The sequence below is a fragment of the Lepidochelys kempii genome, chromosome 4 (genome assembly GCF_965140265.1).
Source record: "Lepidochelys kempii isolate rLepKem1 chromosome 4, rLepKem1.hap2, whole genome shotgun sequence".
Lineage (NCBI taxonomy): Eukaryota > Metazoa > Chordata > Testudines > Cheloniidae > Lepidochelys > Lepidochelys kempii.
In genome coordinates, this window is record NC_133259.1 from 84,178,821 (window position 1) to 84,205,960 (window position 27,140).

A 27,140-nucleotide genomic window follows, 5' to 3' on the forward strand; every position below is an offset into this window, starting at 1 on the left:
CAACTGGCAGTGCTGGACCCCAGTGCAACATTTCTGTCTATTTCCCAGTCATTTGTGTATGCTCTTATCCGCACTGCTAATGGTGACCGCTGCCTGTAATTCATGACTGCAATACAAGTTTGGAGCACCAAAACTGACTTTGCAGTCAGTGTATCTTTCTACAATTCAAAAGTACGGCAGTTCAGAGGAGAATGATACACAGAGTAGTAGGAAACAGATACAGTAGTTGCAAATACTCCTCTCTCTACAGTTTTGACTATAATTATTAGAAAAATATTGATCTTGATTTTACATCTTTTTCTCCCCATGTTTTCTGGCCTGGCTTACGGCACAGTCTCTACCAATTTAAGTAAATTGATTTAGAAACTGAGCTAGTTAAATCAGTGAAACCTCTTTGTGTGAATACTCTTAAATTGGTTTAACCAACTTAAGTTACATCAATATAAAGCACTTTCTTAAACCAATTTAAAAAACTGTCCATATAAATTATTTGCACTGATTTAACTAACTCAGTTTCTAAACCAATTTGGTTAAAATCAGTGCTACTGGTATGTGTGTGTGAACAAAGCCTACACAGATTTCTCTTTCTCTGCCACTACACTCATTGAATCCCAGCTAACCTTTCAGGAGCATTTTGACACAACAACCACTTTCAGCTCTCATTTTGTATTTACCATAGGGTGACCAGATAGCAAGTGTGAAAAATTGGGAAGGCTGGGGAGTAATAGGCACCTATATAAGACAAAGCCCTGAATATTGGGACTGTTCCTATAAAATCAGGGCATCGGGTCACCCTAATTTATCAAAACAAATCCTGAGAATATGTTAAATATTCTCTATTTTGATTTTGTATCACAAAGTGAGTTGAAAGTGCTGCCTCTGAAATAGAGTAGGCAGGCAGAAAAGATTTACCAAACTCAATGTTAATGCTTTCCAGGCCTACATATACATCACCTATATTTGCAAGATAGCAGTAAGCTAACTGGAATTAGTCCTGTAGCTTTTATGATTCCTGCTACCTCACAACCGCATGTGCAGTTTTGGCAGCAGGTGCATACATCTTCTGAGGTATGTTTTTGTTTTGACTATTGATATCATTTGACATTTATTGAAAGAAAGCTTTTTATTTGAATAGTTAAAAGAAGATGATTAAATCATTCCTAGAAAGAACCACAAGAGAGGACCCATCAATCCTAATGTAAACAGTTGTTGTAAAGTACCTACCAAAAGCCATCCAGAAGCTAAATCTGATCCAAGTCTCTCCACTTAACTGTACCATCAAGTAAATATTCACCAAGATACTGAAGGATGGCAAAAATGGCAAGAATGGAACCTAAGGGGAAATAGTTTATAAGATAGTAAAGTTTTTCAAACCTTTCCGCAGAATAAATGGCGCATTTCAGTTTTGTAATACAAATAAAGGGACTGGCAGACCCACTCACCAGTGAGAGTAAGACACTTTTCCTGTTTAGTGTAAGGGTTAATCACTAGTTTCTGCAAAACTGTTAATCACTAGTTACGCTTTCATTTTTAAAAAAAGGTTTGGTCCCCACAGCTACAAAGAAAACCTTGTCAATTTGCACTGAACATACAGCAGTGCAGTGCTGAATTCCTGAATTAATCTAGGTGGGCAGCCTGAAACAATACTTATTTTACTGATTTAAATTTATATTCAACAGCCTTTACCCACAGCTCTCAGCACACTTTATAAATAATTAAAAAGGATAACATGCCTCAATAAAAAAGCACACTCCATTTATATCCCTGTCCTTCCCAATCACCATCCAAATAGCCTCCCATACCTCATCCCATCACTCAGTTTATCTCCACTTTCCTAACTGCCCATTAAAAAAAAAAATCCTTGTAGTGTATGTGAAAGACTTATTCATACTCCAAGGAATCATGGCACACAGTCTAAGGGCAGGTCTTCACTACCCGCCGGAGAGATACAATCGATCCCTGAATACGCTCCCTAACGACTCCGGAACTCCAGCTCACAAGAGGCAGAAGCGGAGTCGACGGGGGAGCGGCAGCAGTTGACTCGCTAAGATACACCAACTTCAGCTACGCTATTTGCGTTGCTGAAGTTGCGTATCTTAAGTCGACCCCCCCACCCCCACCCGCCCCCCCGGCCCAATGTAGACCAGGGCTAAGCAACTGGGTTTTTGTGCTAAACTGCTCCTCCAGGGCTGGGAGGGAGGAACTCTTCCCTCTAAGTTACAGGCTCTGTAGTAGTGAAGCCACTCTTCAACTGCTATCCCAACCTTAGGGCTGAAATGGCCTCTGTGCTGCTTGCCTCAGCACCCGCAAGTGGTAGGGAATAGCTGGTGGATCTCTGTACTAGGCAATTTACCAGCTAATACCACCAATCAGTGGTGTGCAGCACGGCAGTGTGAAAGGGGTATAGTGCACCCTATGCAAGGCCTCCTCATCCAGTCTGCAATGAAATCATACTAGAATTGATCTGAGACCGTCTAGACAATGGGATGGTAAAAACGCCTAAGACCTGTCTACACTATCACTATCACCAATAGTGCAATGGTGAGACACATTGTCTGAAAAACACAAGCATAGACACAGCCACACACATAGTTTTATTAAAACAAATTGAAACTCTGTATTATTTATGTTAACTTACTCACCAGAAAGGCCACTTTCTGCTGGCTCTGAGGCTGCCTCCAAATGGTGAGAACTATGACTATGAAGAGTACTACCAACACAGCAAGAAGACCAATGCTCCAAGGCTCCATATTAGCAATAAAATGAATCCCATATGTGGTCAGAACACTCAACCCACACACAAGAAAAGCTGTGTGAAAAAGAAAATAAGAATTGGAAGGAAGTCAAACCTTTCAAAACTTTTTAAATAAACATGCAACTTAATATGATAAAGCAGATCTTTATCAGTAGAGACATTATCAGATGTTAAAATGAAAAAAGTCTGTTTTGACAAGAAAACACTTTATTCTGCCTTATTTTTGACTGAAGGAAAATAAATAAGATTATGGAACAAACTATAAAAATCTGTTTTCCTACCAGAATACTTCATTTTTGACATTTGTGAGACGGTACTCCAGGATGTTACCATTGGATTTGAACTTTTGTTCTGCTTAATTAAATTCCACTATTTATGGAACTTGATTTGAATGTATTGTACTTATTTGGGTATCTGTAGACTTACCTAATAGACCCACCAAAAAGCTAACAGTAGTAGCAGACTGCTCTGTTGGCAAACTGGATGGATTCATCAATGTCTGAAGACTGAAGCGGTGCCCTTGAAGCATACTAATTTCAGATTCCCTTTCTGATCCTGTCAGAGCCTCTTTCTCTGGAGAATATTTTGGTTGGTCATAGGTTAAATTGGGTTGGTACCTATCCACAAATAAATAGATATTTATATACAAGACTGTAACAAGTAAAGAAGTTAAGCTTGTGGTGGGGGTTAAAGGAGGATGGTTATAAATGCCACAGCAGTCTCCAATGATTCCACTCTACACTAATAGCTACAATAAAAAATAAAGTCTGCTCTTGCAAAATTCATGTGGCATCCCTTCTATCTTCTTTTATTTCTAGGTCGGGGTGGCCAACCTGTGGCTCCGGAGCCACATGCGGCTCTTCAGAAGTTAATATGCGGCTCCTTTTACAGGCACCGACTCCAGGGCTGGAGCTACAGGCGCCAACTTTCCAATGGGCCGGGGGGTGCTCACTGCTCAACCACTGGCTCTGCAACAGGCCCTGCCCCCTCTCCACCCCTTCCCGCCCCCTCCCCGAGCCTGCCATGCCCTCGCTCCTCCCCCTCTCCCCCAGAGCCTCCTGTACACCATGAAACAGCTGATCGGGAGGTGCGGGGAGGGAGGGGGAGGCGCTGATCAGTGGGGCTCCCAGTGGGTGGGAGGTGCTGGGAGCGTACATTGGTAAATTCTGGCTCCTTCTCAGGCGCAGGTTGGCCACCCCTGTTCTAGGTAGTCAATTTAATCTCTAAATTCTCTGCAAAGGGGCCTATTGTCCAACACTGCCTGCCATACTGGGCACTATCATATATAAAATAATAAAGGAAGATTACACCCTGATAACCTGGTTTCCCATAACCTGGACTTTCACAGTTTAGAATGGAACAAGAGAAACACATAAGAACTGTATGCAATAGGAGCTCTCAAACTGGGGATTGCAGGCAGGTGTTGTGGGGGAGTGGAGTAATAATCACCCTTTCCTTTCCATTTTGCTAAATGGGAGGGGTAATCCTGAAGGAGTCGTGGAATGGAAAAAGATTGAGAACCACGGGTATAGAGGATACTGCTAAAGGTAATATACTCTCTTAAAAAGTTAACAATTACAGATCACCACTTTTACAAAGCTAACACCATGTCTCCTAAGATTTTCTGAGAAAGTAATAAACTAGAAGAGGCTTTTTGCTGATTTTTTAATTATACTGTGGGAGGCAGCTGTTTTTCAGCAAAATATTTATAATTTAAATAGAAAACAACACAATACAAAAACCCTTCATGAAATAAAGGAAGGAGATGGAAGAGGATTTCTTGAAATACAGTAGGTCTTTTCAGTAAACTTTCACTGAGATGAGCATGAGGCAGTCTAGAGGAAAAACACTAAAAAACATTCTGCTTGAATAAGGCTGAGATTTAACACCAACTTTGGAAGGAATGTAATGTTTTTAAATACATGCAACCTTACTATGAAAGGGAGCATATTCTCCTGTGAATGATAAACTAAATGAATTTAAGTTACAGTAAATCCTCACTTAAAGTCATCCTGGTTAACATTGTTTCATTGTTTTGCTGATCAATTACGGAACATGCTCGTTTAAAGTTGTGCAATGCTCCCTTATAACATCGTTTGGCAGCCGCCTGCTTTGTCCACTGTTGTGCAATGCTCCCTTATAACATCGTTTGGCAGCTGCCTGCTTTGTCCACTGCTTGCAGGAAGAGCAGCCCGTTGCAGCTTGCTGGTGGGGGCTTGGAACCAGGGTGGACCAGCAGCCCCCCTATGAGCTCCCTGCTCCCTTAAGTACCCTGTGCAGCAGCCACCCAGCAGGCTACCAATTGTCAGCAGTTCAGCTGTCCCTCCCCCCACTGCCATGTGCTGCTCCTGCCCTCTGCCTTTGACCTGCTCCTGGGAGCCTCCTACTTGCTGTGCACGGGAGGGGGAAAGAGGGGAGCTAATGTCAGTGTGTCCCCTCCCCCTGTTCCCCACTTATCCCTTCTCCATACAGAGCAGGGTGTGGACAGGACAGGGCTCAGGACGGAGAGACAGCAGCTGCTGTCTCAACTTCCTGATCTTTTTAAAGGCAATGTACTTAGAGTCAGGTCAGCATACTTAAAGGGGCAATGCGCACCTCTCTCTCTCCCCCCCACACACAGGGTGTGTGTCTCTGTCTGCCATGCTGTCTCCCCTCCCTCCATTCGTGCTGCCTTGTAGAGTGTGAGGCTACATTAAGAATGAGTTAACCCTTGAGGGCTCAGCTGAATGCCAGTCATCATTTAGCAGTAAGGCATTCCCTGGGCAATATCCCACCCTCTTCCACCCTCTAACTTCACCACCTCAACCAAGCTTCATAATCATCATTGCTGTGTATAGTATTAAATTGTTTGTTTACAACTTATACTGTGTGTGCATATATATATATAATATAGTTTTTTGTCTCGTGACAAAAATTTCCCTGGAACCTAATCCCCTGCATTTACACTGATTCTTATGGGGAAATTGGATGCGCTTAACATCATTTTGCTTAAAGTCGCATTTTTCAGGAACATAACTACAACGTTAAGCGAGGAGTTACTGTACTATCGTCAGAACTACTGTTACATTTTTCAAAATTATCAGTTTGAGTTCCTGTGACTACTTAATTAGTTTTAACCTTCATTTATTGCCCCAACTACCAGCAATACAAACAATTAACAAAACCTGTCTTATGCAGTGCAGTACCAATGTATCATTGTCATTCAGTTACCTTACATTAAAAATACCTTTAGATTAGCTGTAATTATAGACAAGTGTCACCTATTAGATCAGTGACTCTCAAGCTTTCCAGACTACTGTACCCCTTTCAGGAGTCTGATTTGCCTTGAGTACCCTCAAGTTTCACCTCACCTAAGAACTACTTGCTTACAAAATCAGAAAATATACAAAAAAGTGTCACAGTCACATTATTACTGAAAAATTGCTTCCTTTCTCATTTTTACCATATAATTATGAAATAAATCAGTTGGAATATAAATATTGTACTAGCATTTCAGTGTATAGTATATAGAGCAGTATAAACAAGTCACTGTCTGCATGAAATTTTAATTTGTACTAACATCACTAGTGCCTTCATGTAGCCTGTTGTAAAACTAGGCAAATATCTAGATGTGTACACCCTTGATTGAGAACCACTGTATTAGATCACAAAAGGAGCACCATTCTATAGCTTATAAGGATGCCCTGCCTTGAGCTATTTCTCTGACCTTGTCAAAGGCTTTCTGAAAGTCTAAGTACACTGTATCCTCTGTGTACTTAGAACATAAGAGGGGCCATACTGGGTCAGACCAATATCTATCCCAGTATCCTGTCTTCCAACAGTGGCCAATGCCAGGTGCCCCAGAGGGAATGAACAGAAGAGGTAATCATTAAGTGATCCATCCCCCCGTCGCCCATTCTCAGCTTCCGGCAAACAGAGGCTATGGAGACCATCCCTGCCCATCCTGGCTAATAGCCATTGATGGACCTATCCTCCATGTATTTATCTAGTTCTTTTTTTAACCCTGTTACAGTAATGGCCTTCACAACATCCTCTGGCAAGAGTTCCACAGACTGACTGTGCACTGTGTGAAGAAATACTTCCTTTTGCTTGTTTTAAACCTGCTGCCAATTAATTTCATTTGGTGGCCCCTAGTTCTTGTGTTATGAGAAGGAGTAAACAACACTTTCTTATTTACTTTCCACACAACAATCATGATTTTATAGACCTCTCTCATATCCCCCCTTAAACATCTCTTTTCCAAGCTGAAAAGTCTCAGTCTTTTTAATCTCTCCTCCTATGGAAGCTATTCCATACCCCTAATAATTTTTGTTGCCCTTTTCCGAACCTTTTCCAATTCCAATATATCTTTTTTGAGATGGGGCGATCACATGCAGTATTCAAGATGTGGGCGTACCATCGATTTATATAGAAGCAATATGATATTTTCTGTCTTATTATCTATCCCTTTCTTAATCATGCCCAATATTCTGTTCGTTTTTTTGACTGCCGCTGCACATTGAGTGTTTTCAGAGAACTATCCACAATGACTCCAAGATCTCTCTCTTGAGTGGTAACAACTAATTTAGACCCCATTATTTTATATGTATAGTTGGGATTACGTTTCCCAATGTGCATTAATCAACACTGAATTTCATCTGCCATTTTGTTGCCCAGTCACCCAGTTTTGTGTGATTCCTTGTAGTTCTTCACATTCTGCTTTGGACTTACAAAACTACAAGATAGTGATCATCTGCAAATTTTGCCACTTCACTGTTTACCTCCTTTTCCAGATCATTCATGAATATGTCGACTAGTACTGGTCCCAGTACAGACCCCTGGGGCACATCACTATTTACCTCTCTCCATTCTGAAAACTGGTAAATTTGTTCCTACCCTTTGTTTCCTATCTTTTAACCTATTACCAATCCATGAAAGGATCTTCCCTCTTATCCCATGACAGCTTACTTTGCTTAAGAGCCTTTGGTGAGGGACCTTGTCAAAAACTTTCTGAAAATCTAAGTACACTATACCCACTGAATCCCCCTTGTCCACATGCTTGTTGACCCCCTCAAAGATTGGTGAGGCATGGTTTCCTTTTACAAAAACCACGTTGACTCTTCCCCAACAAATTATATTCATCTATGTGTCTGATAATTCTATTTTCTACTATAGTTTCAACCGGTTTGCCCAGTATTGAAGTCAGGCTTACTAACCTGTAATTGCTTGGATCATCTCTGGAGCCCTTTTTAAAAATTGGTGTCATATTAGCTATCCTCCAGTCATTTGGTACAGAAGCTGATTTAAATGCTAGATTACAAACTACAGTTAGTAGTTCTGCAATTTCATATTTGAGTTCCATCAGAACTCTTGGGTGAATACCATCTGGTCCTGGTGACTTGTTACTCTTTAATTTATCAGTTGGTTCCAAAACCTCCTCTAATGACACCTCAGATCTGTCCAGAATTTACTGATTCTGGATTGGGCAAATCCCAAGCATCTGTTTTCAGTCTCCTTATTTATTGATTCACCAGATGGAAACATACTAGAAGGTCAGGATTTGGCCCACAAAGCAAATTTATTAGAGTATTTATACTATTCACATATAGCTCCCACAATTTACTGTGCTTTCTGTATACAGTAGGAGATAAACTATAAATTATATTGTAAAATTAGAAATACGTTTCTAGCTTTGAATGTTTCAATGTTTTGACATGAGGTCCTTCTATACCATTTGGAGCTGAAGACCGTATAATTTATCTTTCAGAAAGTAAAACCCTCTTAGATTTCAAATAAGGTTTTGGATTTGATCTATGCCCACACTGGCATTACACTGTGTCTATTCCTAGTGTATATCCAACTCTGAAGGGACACCACTCTGGTAATCATTAAATTAAGAAACCACACACAGATTAACATTTTACAAGAGTGAACCTAATTTTACAATATGTATGTACCTAGAATAAAAGTTATACAAACAAAAATGGTATTTTAAATGTATCCTGCATAGGACAAAATAAAATACAGCAGAACAAACAGGGGGGTGAGGGTGGAGCTCACCTGAGGATGAGAACACAGGCTGCTACAAGTGAGTAAGCAAGAAGTGTACCAATAGACATCATATCCACCAGAGCCTTTAGGTCAAAAAGAAATGCCATTATAGCTAAAAAAAGAAGAAAGAAATACAGAATATGTATGAAAGTTATATATTGAGAGTTAAGATTTTTAAGGCAGCTCAAGAGGCTATGTATGGAGTTTTTATGTAGTTGACTTACAAACAGTAATACAAATGAAACCATGGTAATGCATAAAAATGAATTTTCAAAGTAAAGACCCACATTTTTAAACTTGGTTGCCTGGAGTTAGACACCTACCTCTGTATGTAGGCATTGAAATAAAATTGGCCTCTTTGCAGTAACCCTGAGTACCCACAGCTCTCAGTGTGGTTGCTCAGCACTTCCTGAGAGTCACATTTATTTGTGTACCTAAACAGGGATTTAGATGCCTACTAACTTTAGGCAACCAAGTTCACAAATTTTGGCCTACTTTTTTGTTTTCAAATATAAGACACCCGGAGAACATCTAGGAAACACTAATGAAAACCTTTCAGCCAAAATTCTCTATATACCTGCTGTGTGATTTTTAATATAGTTATTTTGGACATTTATTTAGTTGTATAGTACACTGTCATGTAAAAATGTCATTTTCAGCTATGAAAACTGATATGTAACATAACCCTATGTGAAAATATTTCTCACTTAAAAATATAACACTTTATTTTTATTAAGGTATTGTAGGAAATTTTGGAGAATATTAATTATCAAAGAGCCAGATCCTGCAAGTGTGCTGTGCATAGAACTCCTACTCAAATTCCACAGGCTGACGGCTTGCACAGTCAGAGCCTGAAACCACAAGCTTACAGTGCGATCCAATCTACTGACATGCATGTGGATCCAAGACAGACTGGATCAGGACCTTAATCTATAACCGGTACATGTAATGTGTATGTACTAGGCCCTAATTCAGCAAACCACTTGGGAACCTGCTTAAATCCCATTAAGCACATCCTTAAATGCTTTGCTGAATTGGCGCCTATAGACAAGAGTAAGTCAAGTTAAATGTAAATTCAGGTTGAATAAAATCTTAGTATTTTTCAGATGACTGCATGACTTTTTAATAAACAGCATTATTTTAAAAGTGGCTTATTTTACACCTTCTCTGGCATGGCAACTTCACTGTGACTTCCAATGTGTTTCTTGTTCTAGCCTTAGCCCCATCTAGATGGCATTGACTGTTTGCGTCCTCCTTCTCCTTTCCAGTTTGCTTGAAGCAGATCCTCAGAAACATCAGAGCTAACCAGATCCTTTTGTATGACATTCATCCATCTAGTTTTGGGTCTTCTAATTCTCCTCTTACCCTCCACTTCTAAGTTTAACATCCTGTTTTCAATATATTCTTCCTATTATCTTTTTACATGCCCAAATCATCTACACCTTAGATTCTGTCAGCTGTTCTATAATTGATATCACCTTCAAACCTCTCCTAATTCATTTGTTCCAAATATGGTCCATCTTAATAACTCCAAGGATCCTTCTTAACATTTTCATTTCCCTTGTACTAAAAATCCTTCCTTCAACATCTCTTCCAGTGTCCAACATTCAGAGCCCTACAAAAATACAGGCCTAATTACCATCTTAAATATCTTACTTTTCAATTTGATAGGCTTCCTCCTATTGCAGATCATTCTGCTCAGTTCTCTCCAGGCCTTTCCTGTTCTGCTTATAAGTTCATCACTTAGTTCACCATTATCCTGTACTACCAAACCTAGGTACTTGAACTTCTGTACTTTTGGTAGTGGCTGGCCCTCCAGACTTTATAGATCCGTTGTCTTCCTGCAAGTTATCATTGAATGAACAGACCATATATTCTATTTCTGCTGATTTTCATGCCATTTCTTTTCAAGTATACATCTCTATCTCTCTAAATCTTCTTCCGCTTCCTCTTTGCTCCCTCCACAAGCACTTCATCATCTGCAAAAAGCATGCACCAGGGTGCCACTCTGGATGTTCTCAGTAAGTGCATTGAGCACCAACATGAACACAAAAGGGGCTTAGTCCAAGCCTTGATGTACTCCAACTCTTACTAGAAACTGTTCAGTTTCTCCAAGTGGCCTTCTGACTGCGATAAAAGCACCCTTGTGCATGTCCTGGAGGAGTCTGATATAGTCTTCAGATATCGGTTTCATTCCCATACACCAGATGCCTTCTCTCGGAATGTGGTCATAAGCCTTCTCAAGACTGATGAATACTATGTGTAGGGTTTTCCTCTTTTCTCTATATTTTTACACCAGCAAAGATAGCATTCACTGTTTTATTGACTTGCCTGGCATCAATCCAAAGTGACGGTCACTGATCTTCACTTCTCGTCATATTCACAATAAATAAATTGTGTGTGTATATGATAATGCATGCATTATTTTTATATTACATATATGTATGTGCGTGTATATATATAAAAAGCATACACTCTCCCACCGTCTTGATTTTATATATATCACACACACACACGTCTTTTTGATCATGAAGAAAAACAGAAAAGATTAATTCCCCAAAATAAGACTGCAATATTACCAAAATCTGCTAGGCTAATAACTAATCCAGGAATACAATTTCCTTAATGATCATGGAAGCACCCTACATTCACTAGTCTTGTGAACAGGGAGGTTTGTACAAAAACTATGAAGCATTCTGTGAGAAGATTTCTCATATATTTCACTGCCTAGGGTGCTCAGAGACAGCACTGACAGGCAAAGCAGAGGGACAGCAGAACGTGCATATGTTCATAAACCAAAATAAAGGAATTCGATTTAATTTTCATCCTTCCAGTCTTAAAGTGTTCCTGTACATTACAAGTCAATTTTATCATACTCTAGCTAACTATAGCATATGATTATTATATTTAAAATATCACAGCTTTTTTACTTCGTATTTTTTTTAATTATAGCATTATTTGTGATCAACAAGATGCATGACTTTATGGCCAAAAAACTTTTCAAAAATAATCTGCTTTTGAAGGTTAGCCACATTAGTATTTATACAGTACATTTCAAATTTCTGAATACACTATTAGTGGCAAGACAAAAAATAGTACATCTTTAATATTGTTAGCACCAATGAATGTAGGACATATATTCATTTTGGCAAGGTAAGTAAATATATTTATGTGAGCATAAGCTTTCGTGAGCTACAGCTCACTTCATCTGATGAAGTGAGCTGTAGCTCACGAACGCTTATGCGCAAATAAATTGGTTAGTCTCTAAGGTGCCACAAGTACTCCTTTTCTTTTTGCGAATACAGACTAACACGGCTGTTACTCTGAAATATATTTATATTATCCAATGCAATCTCCATATTTCCCTTTCCCTTATATATGAGAAGCTTATGCAGAGTTTAAAGGATGTTGAGCTTTGAACCCACACAAAGCATCCAGAAAAAGACAATTTCACTTTAAACAGTGTTAAAACTACCAAATATATGCTTGGAGAAAAATACTATCAAAATGGACACAAGCTTATAATTATTGTATTTCAAAATTTATATATATACAGTTCCATCAGATTAATTTTTTTCCCTTAGTAGATATAAAAATTGCAAACAACTATAAATCTTTTATATAATCAATGCTTACTCAACTTCCAATTATTACCTATCAGAAGAGAAGTCAAACCTATCACAAAATAGTTGGAAACTTTGTTAATTCATTTTAGGTGCACATCCCACGTTGTTGCCATAAGTGTAAATACAATTCAGGGAGATATGCAGCACTACAAATCCAGGTAATACCTCTCATTAGCCTGCTGCCTTTGGTAAAATATGATTGGACTGTGAGCCAACCATTTTGCTGTCCGCAGAATTTCATTATCAGAATTATTATATAAGAAAAAGGACAAATACATATAATTATGTTTGGCCTCACCTGTAGTTTTGACTTGATAACATAGTAAAAGGTCAAAATCCAACCTTCTTAACACTGTTTAAAACTGTGAGACTATCCATGCTCAGATTTAGTAGGAATACCAGATTACTTTCATGCTGCATTCATCAGTTTTAACAGATCTAGTAAATTTAAGCCTACAAGTTACTAGATACACATTTTCTTAAAGAAAAAAGAAAAAAAAGTTACCTGCTGTATCAAAAAACTTTGTTCTGTTGGATAAACCACCTGCCCACACAATTACACCCCCCAAACTGGCTTTGAATTTGAAGTGAGCTGTAGCTCACAAAAGCTTATGCTCAAATAAAAGTGTTAGTCTCTAAGGCGCCACAAGTCCTCCTGTTCTTTTTACGGACTAAAACGGCTGCTCCTCTGAAACCTGCTCTTGAGCTGCTGCAACCAAGACTGCATATTTCCACTCATCAGTTTACCCAACTGGGAAAAACATTTTTCCTTCTCTTCTTCTGCGTCGGTTCATAATTCCACCAAAATGAAAAATCACTTTTGATACCAGATTTCCACATTTTTCCAAAATATAGCAGAAAAAGGAGCTGGTGCAACATGAAAGCAATCTGGAAAGTCAGATTAAGTGTCTCTTTATAAAGAGTAATTCTCCATTATAGATTTGTACTATGACATAAAAAAAAAGACAAATTAAGGCCATTTTTTAGATTATGAACTATTTGGGGCATGACCAGGGCTTCCTTTATGTTTGTAAAGCTCTTCAAACAAAAGGGTCCTGACTATGGCTTGTAGATGCGACAGTATGATAAATAATAAATAAATGTTTTAGTCTTATCTGAATCTCTTGGTCTTTATCATCTGGAGCCAGCCTACCCTCACTTTTCCATGCAAAGCTGACATTACACTGAAATCAGTACGGTATAATTTGTGTTCCAGGTACATGAAGCAATACAAGAGATATGCATTTTGACAACAATGAAAGAGTTTAAAAAAGAAATAAATAAATCTCCACTTCGAAGTGTAGGAATTTGCACACTAAATGGTAACAGCTCCTGGAAATGTTGCTTTGATGCATTCTGTATGTGTGTACATACACACATACATAATGATCCTAGTAAAATATCTGTACTAAAAATAGATTAGTGCCCTTTATGGGCAAAGAATGTGTAAAATTTCCTCTTTTTTAAAACCATTTTGTAGTTGCCATACTGAAGATCATTCATAATTTTATTTCTTTTTTTTACCCCATAACAAAAACACATTCCCCCCTAGTATTTCTAAACAATTAAATACATTATTCTTGAACTAAAATTTCCTATACCCAAACCTCACAACAGAACATAGTCCAATGGCTGAGTTATAAAGACAGTTTTATTCCAGATGCCCCAAAGTAAATAACTTTTTGTCTGTAATGCAAAAGAAGCCAAACTTAGAAAGCACAAAAAGTTGCGAGTTCATTGACATCAAGGACATCACCGCCACCACGATTGCCATGATTTGGAATTCTTATGCCCTTCAATTAGTCAGCAATTTTATTCCCAACTTACATGCATGAGAAGTTAACAAGCAGTCCCTTCTTATAATCCATGCACGTGCATACAAGGTTCAAATCCCAGTTTGAAGAAACCTATGTTTTCAGAGCTTACCAGAGATGACCCCTGCTGTCAATGTGGCAGCAACTGGTGTCTGCCTCTTACTCACTTTGGCAAGAAACCTAAACAGTAAACCATCTCGTGCCATGGCAAACAGAATTCGGGGCAGAGGGAACATAGAGCCGAGAAGACTAGAACAGAAAAATTTAAAGTTCAAATACACATTATTAAAAGCATTGTAGTCTACTGGTAAAGTCAACTAAAACGGGAAGCTAGGAAAAGCTTATTTTCATGTTGTTTTGTTCTTTTGAACCTGTGCTTCCAAAGCACTTGAGATTACATAACTAAATAAATAAATAAATAAAGTCTGTGGTAGGAAAATGGTTATTTTACCTTGAGACAATCATATTTTATGCTTTCAGTCAAAAGCAAACCAAAACTTGCCTGACAGTATTGGATTTCCACACACGCAATGCGTGAAGCAGTGCACCTTTCCCTACAATAATCAACTCTCAGTCTCACCTGCTACTGCACCCGATGACAAAGTAGCAATAACTGGAGTCTTCGTTTTGGAATTGATTTGAGCTAGACATTTGAAAAGCAACCCATCTTCCGCCATAGCATAGATTACACGTGGCATTGGGAAAATGGATCCAAGAAGACTGAGTAAAAAGCAAACACATGCAACATGGCAAAACACAATTCATGCAAGGTTATATCATAGAAAAGAGAAACAATGCTAATTAATGGCATGTTTCACTGAAAACAAAATTTATGATGGTAAAAATATTTACAGACCAAAGATACTACAGTTTGGACACAAATAAATTTATTTTGTTTCTGAAAACCACTAGAAGTTTTGTTCACAATTCTGTGGTAATGCAATTGCTCCATTGGAAACAGTAGTAAAATAGCTAAATAACTTTTGCCATCACTGTAGATCTTGGGATACTAGTGAACCAGGAGCATGGCCCTGGTTAACACTAGCTATGCAATTAAGCATTATTGTTCCTTGAAAGATTCTGTCAGTCAGCAACAGTGAATCACACAAGCAGTAACACCTCACACATTCTGCAGCTCCTTATGACAATGTTAATCAATAGTAACTCAAAGTAAGCACCACACAGTTTACACTTAACCCTATTATTTCTTTCAATTAAAGCACCCATAGCCAAGCTAATTTATTATTCCTGGTTTTATTTAGGAACGGAAGGTAAACTATTTTAAACTGTTGATATTTGCAGAATTTGAAAAGCATTTTGAACTACAGATGACTCAAAGCTCCTTCTCTATTTAAAATATTTAAAATTTGTCAGGTTTCTTCCTTTCACATCAAAATAACCATACTAACAACCCCCCGCCCAAACAAACAAACAAAAAACCCACACAGTATAGCCTCTGTAACAGCCATATAACTTCTTAGCAAGCTGAAACTGAGGTTTTACTATACAGCCAGGTTGCCTTTCTTGCTACAGAGAACTGAATACATCACCTACATATATTTAGTGGGTGTGCAGCTTTTATGTTCCACAGAAGCTAAGCCACTTTAGCACTGCTTGTGAAAAGTAGCATTAAAATTAAATTCATGTGCAACACTACCAATCATTCATACTTTAACTGGTTTTGGTGCTGATTCAGGAAACCACTTACGTACCTACTTAAAGTTAGCATGTGCTTAAGTGCCCTTGCCCAATAAAGATGCTTTCGTGAATCAGGGCCAAGAAATCTGAACTTGAAGAATTAGTAATATTTCCATACTGGTATCACCAAAACCTCTACATATTTTTATTGTTGTGTCTGTGTAGAAGTTAATTATGCTTCTTGTCATCTTCAGACTGCATTCTGGTAAATAATGGAAATATATAAATACTGTAAAAATTTTAATCTCAAATGACATGGCCCAGGAATAGGTAAGCGTTCGGATCAAAGCAATACTCCCAACATATCAGCCTACAACACTGCCAAGTAAAGGAATTAAAAGTAAAAGGTTTTTTTAAAATTAAATTAATTTAAAAATAATTTAATATTTCATTAAAGTAAGATATTACCTCTCCCAGAATAAACTCGGGTGTTAAAAACTTTAAAATACTTTGGAAGAAAAATTAGGAGATCAATAGTTATAATTTGGTAATCAATGGTTTTACTTTCTATGTAAAGTTTTCTTCTCCGTTACTTCTTTCTTTGCTCTAGTTTCTTTGCTCTAGTTTAAACATTTGCTTTTATATTTTATGGAAGACAAATATTATAAAAATCATAAAACTGCTAGAGTCCACTTCAGGCATTACTATAGAAAATTATAATCCCAAAACTAACTGTACAAACACAACTTAGTTTACATACACAGGCCTAAGATTCTTTTAGCTTGTCATTTAGAGCTCTTTCCTTTTTTATAATCTCCCACCCCAGAGTCTTTCACTTGATTATTTTCCACAATCATTATGCTTATCTTCTATACATGACTACTCATGGACTATCTCAGTGACATCAACAGTACTCCTTAAATAGGCAAGCCTGCTTCTTTTTTAGGCCAGCTGTTGAACTCATACATCTCCCACTTCTTGAGGCCATTTAAACCACTTTACTAACATACATGAGCTCAGTCAGCAGAAAAGGAGACTATTAAGTCTGTTCCTAAATGTAAGTATGAAGACTACTCTATTCTAATAGGTTCTTATACCACGTTACATGTGGGCTATAATATATAGGAAGATGCATGTACTGTAAAAATTAATACATCTCACAATCTAGTCAACTCTTCCAACTAAAATAATATATTTGGTCACACTTTATATTAAGATTACATTTAAGGTTTGCCAATGCTTAATTATTGATAGATGTTTTCATCAATTGTTACAGAGTCCAACAGGTTGTTTACAATTATGACTTACAATCACTTACTACTCATGTAGTAACATGCTTATAATATTTATTAAATGTTAAACCTTAAGAAAATGTACCCTCAATATAAAAAGTGTGACCATACATTGAAATATATTGTATTTTTAAATTATCTTATTTCCCAATAAAATTAGTAGTTTTTTCTTCTTTACCTTGTAGACAAAGCACAAAGTGATCCCACTGCTACAACATACTTTGCAGGACCCCATCCAACATATTCAAAGGCTACAGGAAGAGGACTTTTCTCATCTAGAAGATAGTATGGCATCATAAGAGTCAAAGCTGCCGAAACACCAAAATAGGCCATAAAACAGACAAGCAGGGAAGTCACAATTCCAATGGGTATAGCTTTCTGAGGATTCCTGACTTCTTCCCCTAAGGAGGAAAAACAAACATTCTTACTCATCTAGGAAAATGTTTGCATCTTCTACTTTAATGTGCATTAACACACAGAAAAAGGTAAGTTTTGCAGTCTAAATATTAAGAATAATAGCTTTAATATTCCATATAGAGTAAAATCAATGATACAGTATGTAACCCAGGACTTTGTGGCCAGACATAGCACAAAAAATTAAGTTAAGCAAAATGACATTATATACGGAATTGTATCTATCTATCTATCTATAATTGCATCTATGTCATATATATAAATAAAATTTATATTTTACTTTAGAGAGGCCAAAATCTATAATTTTCCACTTATCAATACAATTAGTCTTTGGAAAGTTGCTCTGAAATGTCCCTAGCCTCTGTTTGCTAGAAGCTGGGAATGGGCAACAGGAGATTGATCACTTGATGATTACCTGTTCTGTTCATGGCGAGATGGACCATTGGTCTGACACAGTATGGCTGTTCTTATGTTCTCTGCGAACTGCCTGTACCCTACCTTCCCCGAGGATAAGTAAGTTGTTGATCTTTTACTGTGTTGAGCTTCATAAGTATTAATTGCACATTAGTCTAAAAGAAGTTCTAAGGAATATGCGGCCTCTGAGTTTGTTTTTTCTAAAGCTACAATGAAGAATGTTTAAAAAAAAAAAGGCAAGATGCCTGCCATATGGGCTTAGCAGAAAGAGCTTGTGCTGATCAGTTCCCACATTCTGCCATTGCCATTGTAGCTAACTGCAGGCAAAGAGAAATTTATTCACACTGTAATTTTGTTTTTCTGTGGAATGAGAAAGCCACATTCAGGCGTGATCTCAGTCTCTTTCTAGACATGGTGATAGAGTTTAAGAGCAGAGATAGACAGACCGATACAGAGGCAGACAGGGAAGAAGACTAGTATATATATAATTACACAGTTTGACCACTAACTTTTTACTTCAAATATATATATATATATATATATATACACAGAGAGAGAGAGAGAAACCCCATCTTACCAGTTGTTGCAATGCAATCAAATCCCACAAAGGCATAAAAACATGTTGCAGCACCAGCCAATGTTCCTGTAAAACCATATGGCATAAAACCACCGGCCCCAAACATGCTTGTCACGTTCTTATAGGAAGAATAATTTCTATAGAAAATTGAAATACAACAGAAAAAAGGCATTTTTAATTTGCGATAGAAGAAATCTAATAGTTTTTTATCACCAGTAACTCTACATGAACACTTTTAAAATGCAGAGTAGTCTCAAGATAAGGATCTTTTTACAAAGCTCTCAGTACAAAATACCTTTGTATGATGTTTGAGATAAAGATCTTCTATCACCAAAAATTCATTAACAACAGAAAAAACTGGATTATCAAACAAACACTACAAATCCTGGTCCTGCTCTCATTGGAACTAATGGCAAAACACCCACTAACTTTAATGGCACAGGATCAGGTCCAATATCTTTTTGTTAATCACATCCTGTACTGCAGTTAAATAGCTATCTTTAGAAATATACACTGATAGCTTCCCAGGTGGCTAAACCTGAGATTACTAAAAGGCAAAAAAGTAATTAGTATAAAATTTAATTCTGTTTCAGGACACAAGTCTACATTTCCCAACAAAACAGTAAATCTAAACCTGTTGCTACAATGCATAGGCTACCAGAGATGCATGTACACCAGGAGCTGTCATCAGAGGCTGCTTAAAGTATGAACAAGAAAAATGGAAGAAAATTGACAGATGAAAAGGAAAAAAAACAATTACCCTGTCTGTGCTGTGAGGTTTATGAGAGATTCTTCACTTATTTTCCAGTTGTCAGCTTCTCCTTTCACAAAACCAGAAATCATAACAAAGAGGAGAACCAAGATGTTAACAGCAGTGAAGATCTTATTCACCCATGCAGATTCTTTTACTCCAAAAGACAGAAGACCTATGAAATACAAGAGGGGATTTTAAAGAATTAACATCTCCTTTAGGAAGTAAAATAGCATCTTTAATAATGTATACATGCTAACGTTACTAATTTTAGTATTTAGTTAATGATACTAGATCTATAGCTTTTAGGTGTTAGTACTAGGTTAATGAGCACTTCAATACTATGATAGACACTGTATAAAAACTGTAAAATGGAGACTATTTTTAATCCTCTCTCTCTCCAAAGGCTGATGACTGTCTTCTTGACTGACATTAATTCCATTTCTAATCCAGCAGGCAAAAAATATATATGGGAAGTGTAGCTTACTTCGTTCCTGTGCCCCCAGTCCATACTTCTATTTGGGATAAAGGAACTTCTAGGCTTAATAAAACTAACATAAACATTAGTAAACTCCTGAATTCAAAAATGCACATTCATGATTAAACTCTTGAAATGATCAGACAGTCTATTAAAAATTACATTTGCTTTTACACACACACACACACGAAACACACTTATCAGATTTAATTCTTCTTCCATGAAAGTGTAGGATATAGTCTTGCTAGCATGTGTGTGAGTTAGCAAAAAAGAGAGGCATTCTCTCTGTCCGTAATTATTTGAATTCTCTGTCTACAGTACACATGGTTCAGGAACTGGCACCATGCTGACTTTTAGATTCTCATGTAGAATAGTAAAAAAAAATTAAATTTAGAATTTTTGATTTAAAAAAGTCAAACGTTTTAAATGCATGTTTTTTCTTCCATGTTTTGACCAGTTCTAATCTAATGTTATCAATGCACATCCCAAAGCTGTCCCTAATTCCTAGAATAATGGGTCTAGAATAATAGTGGTTTTCAACCTTTTTTTCATTTGTGGACCCCTAAAACATTTTGAATGGAGGTGCGGACTCCTTTGGAAATCTTAGACATAGTCTGCAGACCCCCAGGTATCCATGGACCACAGGCTGAAAACTACTGATACAGATTATTAAAATAATTAAAGGACAAGCATCTATTTAGCTCCTAAACAACTTTGATTTAGAGAGTTTCTTGATCTTTTGTATTCTTGTGCAAATCAGGATATAAAATAAATGTATTTCTACATAGCAGACTACTTTATTTGCACAATCTGAACATTTTCCAAGGGAGCCCCTGCTGTGAAGTTAGACGGGAGACAGTTGAAGCCTGGTCTGTAGTTTAGCAGAATACAAGATGACAAATTGGGATGGGGAAACATGAAATACAGTAGAAAAATCTCACACCATTTCTCTGTGAAAAAAAGTATTTCCAATAATGCCACACCTATATGCTTCCCCTCATTATTTAGAGATTAATTCTGAAAATTTTAAGCCTATCAAGATAATGTCTAAATAAAATTTCTGATTCTGTTAATGCAACATAAGACACATTCTCAGAAACTATGGAACTATCATAAGAGCTACTCAAGTTTTCTTTGTTGGTGGTATTTTTATTGGCAGAAGAAGTAAATTGTTTTGTAGACCTTTAAATCTCCCTCTTACCCCAACCCTCCTAGAAAGGAGTTTCTCAATGGACCTAAAATGATATGAAATCCAGCATGCAAAATGTCTTAAAAATGAATCTCCATCTGTAGAAAGAAAACATGAAGGAACAGGTTTCCATGGACTATTCATTTGGACAATAAAAATAAAAATGTGTGAGTGGGGATCTTCACAAACTTCTCCTGCTCCCACTGAAGGCCATTCTCACCGATAGGAGACCTGGGCAATTGTCTAGTGTGCTATAAAGTAGAGTGTGATATTCTCCATGAAACACCTGTCACTTTGACACTCCCAGTGCTGTAGCTTTGCTTAGCACTGAAACCAGTGAGCTGTGTCTGGCACTACCCAAACTGCAGGACACCCCCGATTCGACTCTTCCTCCTCCTCTCTCACTGGCAGAGATCTGCAAAGTTATTTTATGGCTGGTTCAGCTGTACTGGGGAAAGTGACTTGAGGGCAGAAGAGGAAACGAATGGAGAGGGAAAGGGAAGGAGAGAAGTGATGTCTTAAACAAGGAGAATGACAACAGGGTTTGGAAGAACAGAAAACACAGAGAGAGAACACAAATGAAAAGGGGACTAGACAGAAAGAAAAACAATGGTCTGGCAGCTACTACCTAAATTTAAGAAGCAATGCTTTCTGATTGATTGACAACAACTGGGGAGGCCCACTTCAGATAAAGAATGGTAAGACAACAGAAGAAAATATAGATAAGTGGAAAAATTAAAAAAATAAAACAAAAAATCCAGGCATCATTCTTTTCATCTTTGAAACTCTCTCAAATTAAAGACTTTTCCAGAATTTGTCTTTCTCTGCAGTAGATGGCCATCATCCAAGTTAGGATTATTATTGCTACTAATTAAGTTTCTTCTCTTTCCATTTCTCACACTCTCTTGTCTTCCCCATTTCAGGCTCAATCAGTTGTACTGATTGATTTCCACTGCACTCCCTAAGATGCTAAAATGACCAATTAAAAAAAATGGATTCTAGAAATTTTTCCCTACCAGAGCCATCAAATCTGGGACAGCCAACTGCCAGCAGCTGGAACTGTACATGTATTAAAAGGGAGCCCAAATTTCTTGTCTTTTTGAGAGTTTTTTGACCACAAGACAGCCCTGATTCTCACTACTAACGTTCACTAGATGAACAATTCCTAGAAGATGGAAGGAAGGAGGAAGCTATCCAATACTGTCACAAACTGTGTAAACATAAAATTGGTATTCTCGACATTTTTAGCTGTTACAAACAATGTGATTTTGCTTTTTCCTGTTACTCTGGATAAATAAAAAGGCAGATAATATTTTATCTACCAGGGTTAAAGGTCTGGAATTATTACTCCAGACTTCTCGTTAGATTTTTTTTTAATATGGTTGTCTTTTTTTCCCCCTCCCTTTTCCCCTGCCCCTTCTTCTTCATCATCTTCTTCCTCTTCCAGGACCCAAACTGTAATCTTTCCTCCAGGCCATACTCCTTTGGCAATGTCATAGTAAGAGAATAAAAACTGAACTGTAAATGCAACTGTCTGATTTCCATTCCGTAGAGCAGCAGCCAGGATGGCTAGTGTCTGCTCAGAAGGGAAAAGTAGCCCTTTTGCTAGTGGCCACAGAGTACTGCCTAAGCATTCTCTAGCAGTTCTCTTCTCAGCAGCAGCCTGCATGTCTTTTGAACCAATTCAATCACCCGAATATAACATAGCTCAAAAGAATGAAATCTGATAGGGGGATTTTGAGCATGCTAAGTGGGCTTCAGTGTCTAAATGAAGTTCTTGGCTATTCCCTAACAGAAATTCAACTGGAAAAGAATTTTCATGAGACTGTACCAATTGTAACAACTAATTTGAAACAAAAAGAGATGCATATAATTTTAAAAATAGGTTATTAGCTTGTTAAATCTACAGAAATTCACTGTACACAACTGGCAACAAGAGGTACCGGTAGTTGAGTGGGAAGAAATAACCTTATGATTTAGTGTTCTGTAAATACTCATCTTTATTTATTTCCTCAGCTTCATTGTCAGACCAAACCTCTGTTTTCTTCCTAATGACCAAATTTCATTTTAAATTTGCAAAGAAAATTACTCCTATAAAATGTATATACAAAGAAAAGGGGGAATTTCTTAGGGCCAGGTGATCTAAATAGTAAATGTGCCAATAAATGGCTAAATGACACTTAATGATATTCAGACAATGATTGTCATCCTATTACCTCCATTGCAGTCTGACTCCATAATGCTGCAATTCCAATAACTGCTGATAATGTTAGTAATTCACAATCAAAGAAAAAACATTTACAAGACTCATAGGATTGTGCACTCAAAATTATTGCTGCTTGAAAATTAGCCCCAATTAGTTTCCAAAGTGAAACTATCCTTTTCTCAGAGCTCTGCTTCATTTTTTGCTGCTTGCTTATGGCAGAGGCAAATATGCTGCTGTTCACTTTTGTCAACAACCTCACAAACTTCTGGGTAAAATTTCCAAAAATACTTAATTGATTTAGGAGACAAAGCTCAGTGAGACTTAAGCTTCTAAGTGCCTAAGTCTCTGTTGAAAACAGGACGTAGGCACTTTTGAAAATGTTATCTTCTGCCATCTTTTATTAAAAGTAAATAATGAATAAAACAGAGCGCATTAATGCATCAAAAATGCATGTTTACCCACATAAGCAAAATCCTGACATTACTGTAACCTTTATCCTCTCTTCCCTCTACATTATTCTTATTTTTTTAGGCCTGGTCTACATGAGAAAGTTTCACCAGTCATGCCACCCTGTGCAGACACTCTTATTCTAGTCTGAGAATAAAAGTGTCCTCACTGGGGATTATAGCAATTTTATAACTTTATAACCAATTTATAGTCTAATTTTCCTGTGGAGACAAGCTCTTAGTTGATTGGTTGGGTCAGGTATCTATTTCGACTGGTAACTCTTCAGGGCATGGGCTGAGTCATCTATCTATCAAGTATCTAGCATTCTTTTGATGCAAATAAATAATAACAAATACTACCATTCTAAATATGCATACTGTTTCATATTCTGCATCACCAAAACATGAGTGACTTTTACTTATGCAGAACAGCCACTCTGAATGTAAAAACTAGCCGTGTTTATTTTCATTTCTGAGGGAACCAGATCCCCATGGAAACAAACTATGGTTAATAGTTTAGTTGTCTGGTGCCAGTGGCTGGGATTTCCTATTGTAAAGTGATGCATTAGTAAAGATGTAATCGAAATAAAATTATTTATTGTTGTCAAAAGCAAAAATCCAGTTAATTTTACCAAAGCTCACTGTTATCAAGGAGTATCGGAAAATAAAGTAGTAACCGAACAGCATGCAGAAACAACCTATCCATTCTGCACGCTCAGAGTGCTGAAGGTTCACATTGGATGGATGGATGGACTGTGCTTGTGTCTTGGAGTTGCCTGTTAGCTGACACAAATTCTAGCCTGTATAATTCTTTTGAAGACTGGAAGTGGGAAAAAGTTAAGTTGTACTAAGGAAATAGCTTGTGAGGAAAGGATTAAATGAAAAGTTAAGTCAAATATCCACCAAGAAACAATGCTTGGTTTGTGGGCAGTACATTATAACACTGAATCACAAAGTTTAAGATTGTGATATTGCTGAAAATATCCACTGCCTTTAGAGCAACCAAAAAGAAAAAATACAAATGCTGTCTAACTATTCTTTTATTGTCCTTTCTACATTATGGATTTTACACAAAAGCTCTCATAGCTGATTACCTCATGACTTAGATGAAGTTAAAAAAATGTGTGTATATATTTGCTTCTGATTTATAGAGCCACTATATCAATGCTCTCTATGCATTTATATTTCTCTAAAATATAAACAGTATCTTGATAAGAGAAAACATTAGAACTATAATTCATCCTTTTTTATTGCTTGTATAAAGATAGTCGCAAAATCTGTTCCCTGCCTCCAATACATTCTCTATTATTAGTCACCATGACATTCCTAACATAAAGAGATTTCTATTTCTTACCTGCCAGAAGCAATATCAGACATACTGCAAAAAAGTCTGGATACTCTGCTAGACCAGAAAAATCCATTCTGAAGTAGGTTCTGAAAAACTGACCAATTTGTTTTCCAAGAAGTTCATCAAAGGTGCCACTCCACGCTCTTGCAACACTGGATGTACCTTCATAAAATACCCCCCAAAAAATAGGATTTTGTACAAACACGATCATACAACAGTTAGTACTATAGAAAGAACATGTTGCTATTTGTATTTAGAAAGATACAATTATTGTTAAACAAGTGGGCTTTTTCTCCATAGATTTTATTATAGCAATTCATATCTACAAAATTATAGTATAATATATTAAGCTACAGTAACCATATCCCAATTTACTGCATTAGAAAAGTTCAAGTAAACTCTTCTATAATAGCTAACTTTGATAGCATAATAATCAATAATAATTTTTCATTTAGAGTACTTTTCATTATATTAGTTCATTATATTATATTTTTATTTAATCCCAAAACATTCTGCAAATTTCAACTGATATAAAATTAACTTCCCTCCTTGCTAGAGTGCAGCCACTTATAAGGTGAAACACGATATGTCTTTAGCAATGCACAGTAATACCACACAACAGTTTAGGACAGGAGGTGAAGAATAGTTTTTCGAGCTGGAATTACAGAAGTTTAATTAGGCAGAATGAAATTGCCGGAGTTTGAATTTACCCAGCATGCAAAGGTTAATCCCCAACCCTTGAAAAAACGCTACAAAACCACAAGCAATCAAGACCACATTTTTCTATCAATCTCAAAAAGCAACATCCCCATCAGCAGAGTGTCCCCTAATACAATACTTGGATGTACTGGGTGAGTTGTGACATAAGCCATGGTCTTGCAATTGAACCTGCACATGTGGATATGTGCACCCACACAGTACATCATTAACTTAATTGACTCTTAATTGACGCTGTGCAGTTGCACGATCACTTTGTTCTGGAAGGAAGCATGATACTTGAGTCACAAATATCACTTCTTCCCTTCTTCCTGACTTACCAAGGTGTCTCTCTGAATCTCTCCCATCCAAACACTGACATTTCCTAGTTCCAGCTAGATTCACATACAGTGGGCTATCAGCCCAAAGCTGGTATGTCTGCAGGACACTACATCGTTGATGGAGTTACATCAATTGATACTTATATTTCATGATTTGTTTTCAAGTGTAGTTCTACACTGATGGCACCGTCCCTAGATCTACTTCCTGTTTGTATCCAGAGACATTTACACTTACTGCTTTTACTCCAACTAGCACTGCAGAGCCAACACAGCAATGAGAACTGAATTAGATTCTATTTCTTCTTTTGCATCATCAACAGAATTGTTTGCCACTATTTTCCAATTAGGTACACTTACTTAAGCTGTTGAAGAGAACGGATTTGCAAAGACATCACAAAGTACCTATTTTGGCTTGAAGAAACTTTATTACAGGGGATGATGCATGAGAGGGAAATAACCCAGCTTGACTATCAGATACCAGGGTGTGTCTGAAGTAGTAGCAGTTAAGAAAAAAGAAAGAAAGAGCCCAAACCTAAATTTTAGTTTTAGTTTTCCCAGTCACCCCGTCAGTTTTACACTGGTCTACCAAACTTACCTATAACGTATGATAAAATGAGATTCCAGCCAGTGATAAAAGCCCACAGTTCACCAACAGTTACGTAAGTATACAAATATGCAGAACCAGTCTTGGGAACACGAGCACCAAACTCAGCATAGCAAAGACCTGCCATCACAGATGCCAAGGCAGCAATGAGGAAAGAAATAACAATACTAGGTCCAGAATCTGCTTTTGCGACTTCTCCAGCAAGTACGTAAACACCAGCACCAAGAGTGCTTCCCACTCCCAGAGCTATAAGGTCCACAGTGGATAAACATCGGCATAACTTGGAATCTTCAAGACTGTCCACAGAGACAATTTTTCTTCGCAACAGACACCGAACAAATGACAGAACTGGTCCACAGGGTATCATTTTGGATGAGGAACTGGAAATATAAAATAGGTCATTAAAAAACATAGAAGGTATAATATAAACAAACAGTCACAATTTAACCTTCCAAAAGTCACTTTACTGATGGATAATAAATTTTGCATTTAAACAAAATTGTGGGTCATTAGCAATAAAT

General features: G+C 37.3%; 1 protein-coding gene across 5 annotated transcripts in view; it reads right to left on the reverse strand.

Moving 5' to 3' along the window:
• The window catches only part of SLC7A2 (solute carrier family 7 member 2), a 106,321-nt gene that overhangs the window by 4,295 nt on the left and 74,886 nt on the right, over window positions 1-27,140 (reverse strand). For 4 of the 5 annotated variants that reach the window (XM_073341919.1, XM_073341920.1, XM_073341918.1 and 1 more), the window contains exons 2-11: window positions 26,611-26,999; window positions 24,985-25,140; window positions 19,321-19,486; window positions 18,561-18,697; window positions 17,334-17,556; window positions 14,806-14,945; window positions 8,795-8,897; window positions 3,182-3,372; window positions 2,643-2,809; window positions 1,225-1,333 (exon numbers count right to left, since the gene is read on the reverse strand). In XM_073341919.1, the coding sequence (XP_073198020.1) occupies window positions 1,225-1,333; window positions 2,643-2,809; window positions 3,182-3,372; window positions 8,795-8,897; window positions 14,806-14,945; window positions 17,334-17,556; window positions 18,561-18,697; window positions 19,321-19,486; window positions 24,985-25,140; window positions 26,611-26,986 (1,768 nt within the window). In that variant the 5' untranslated portion in view covers window positions 26,987-26,999. The remainder of the gene's footprint in view (window positions 1-1,224; window positions 1,334-2,642; window positions 2,810-3,181; window positions 3,373-8,794; window positions 8,898-14,805; window positions 14,946-17,333; window positions 17,557-18,560; window positions 18,698-19,320; window positions 19,487-24,984; window positions 25,141-26,610; window positions 27,000-27,140) is intronic. The other variant, XM_073341922.1, reaches the window with a different exon arrangement.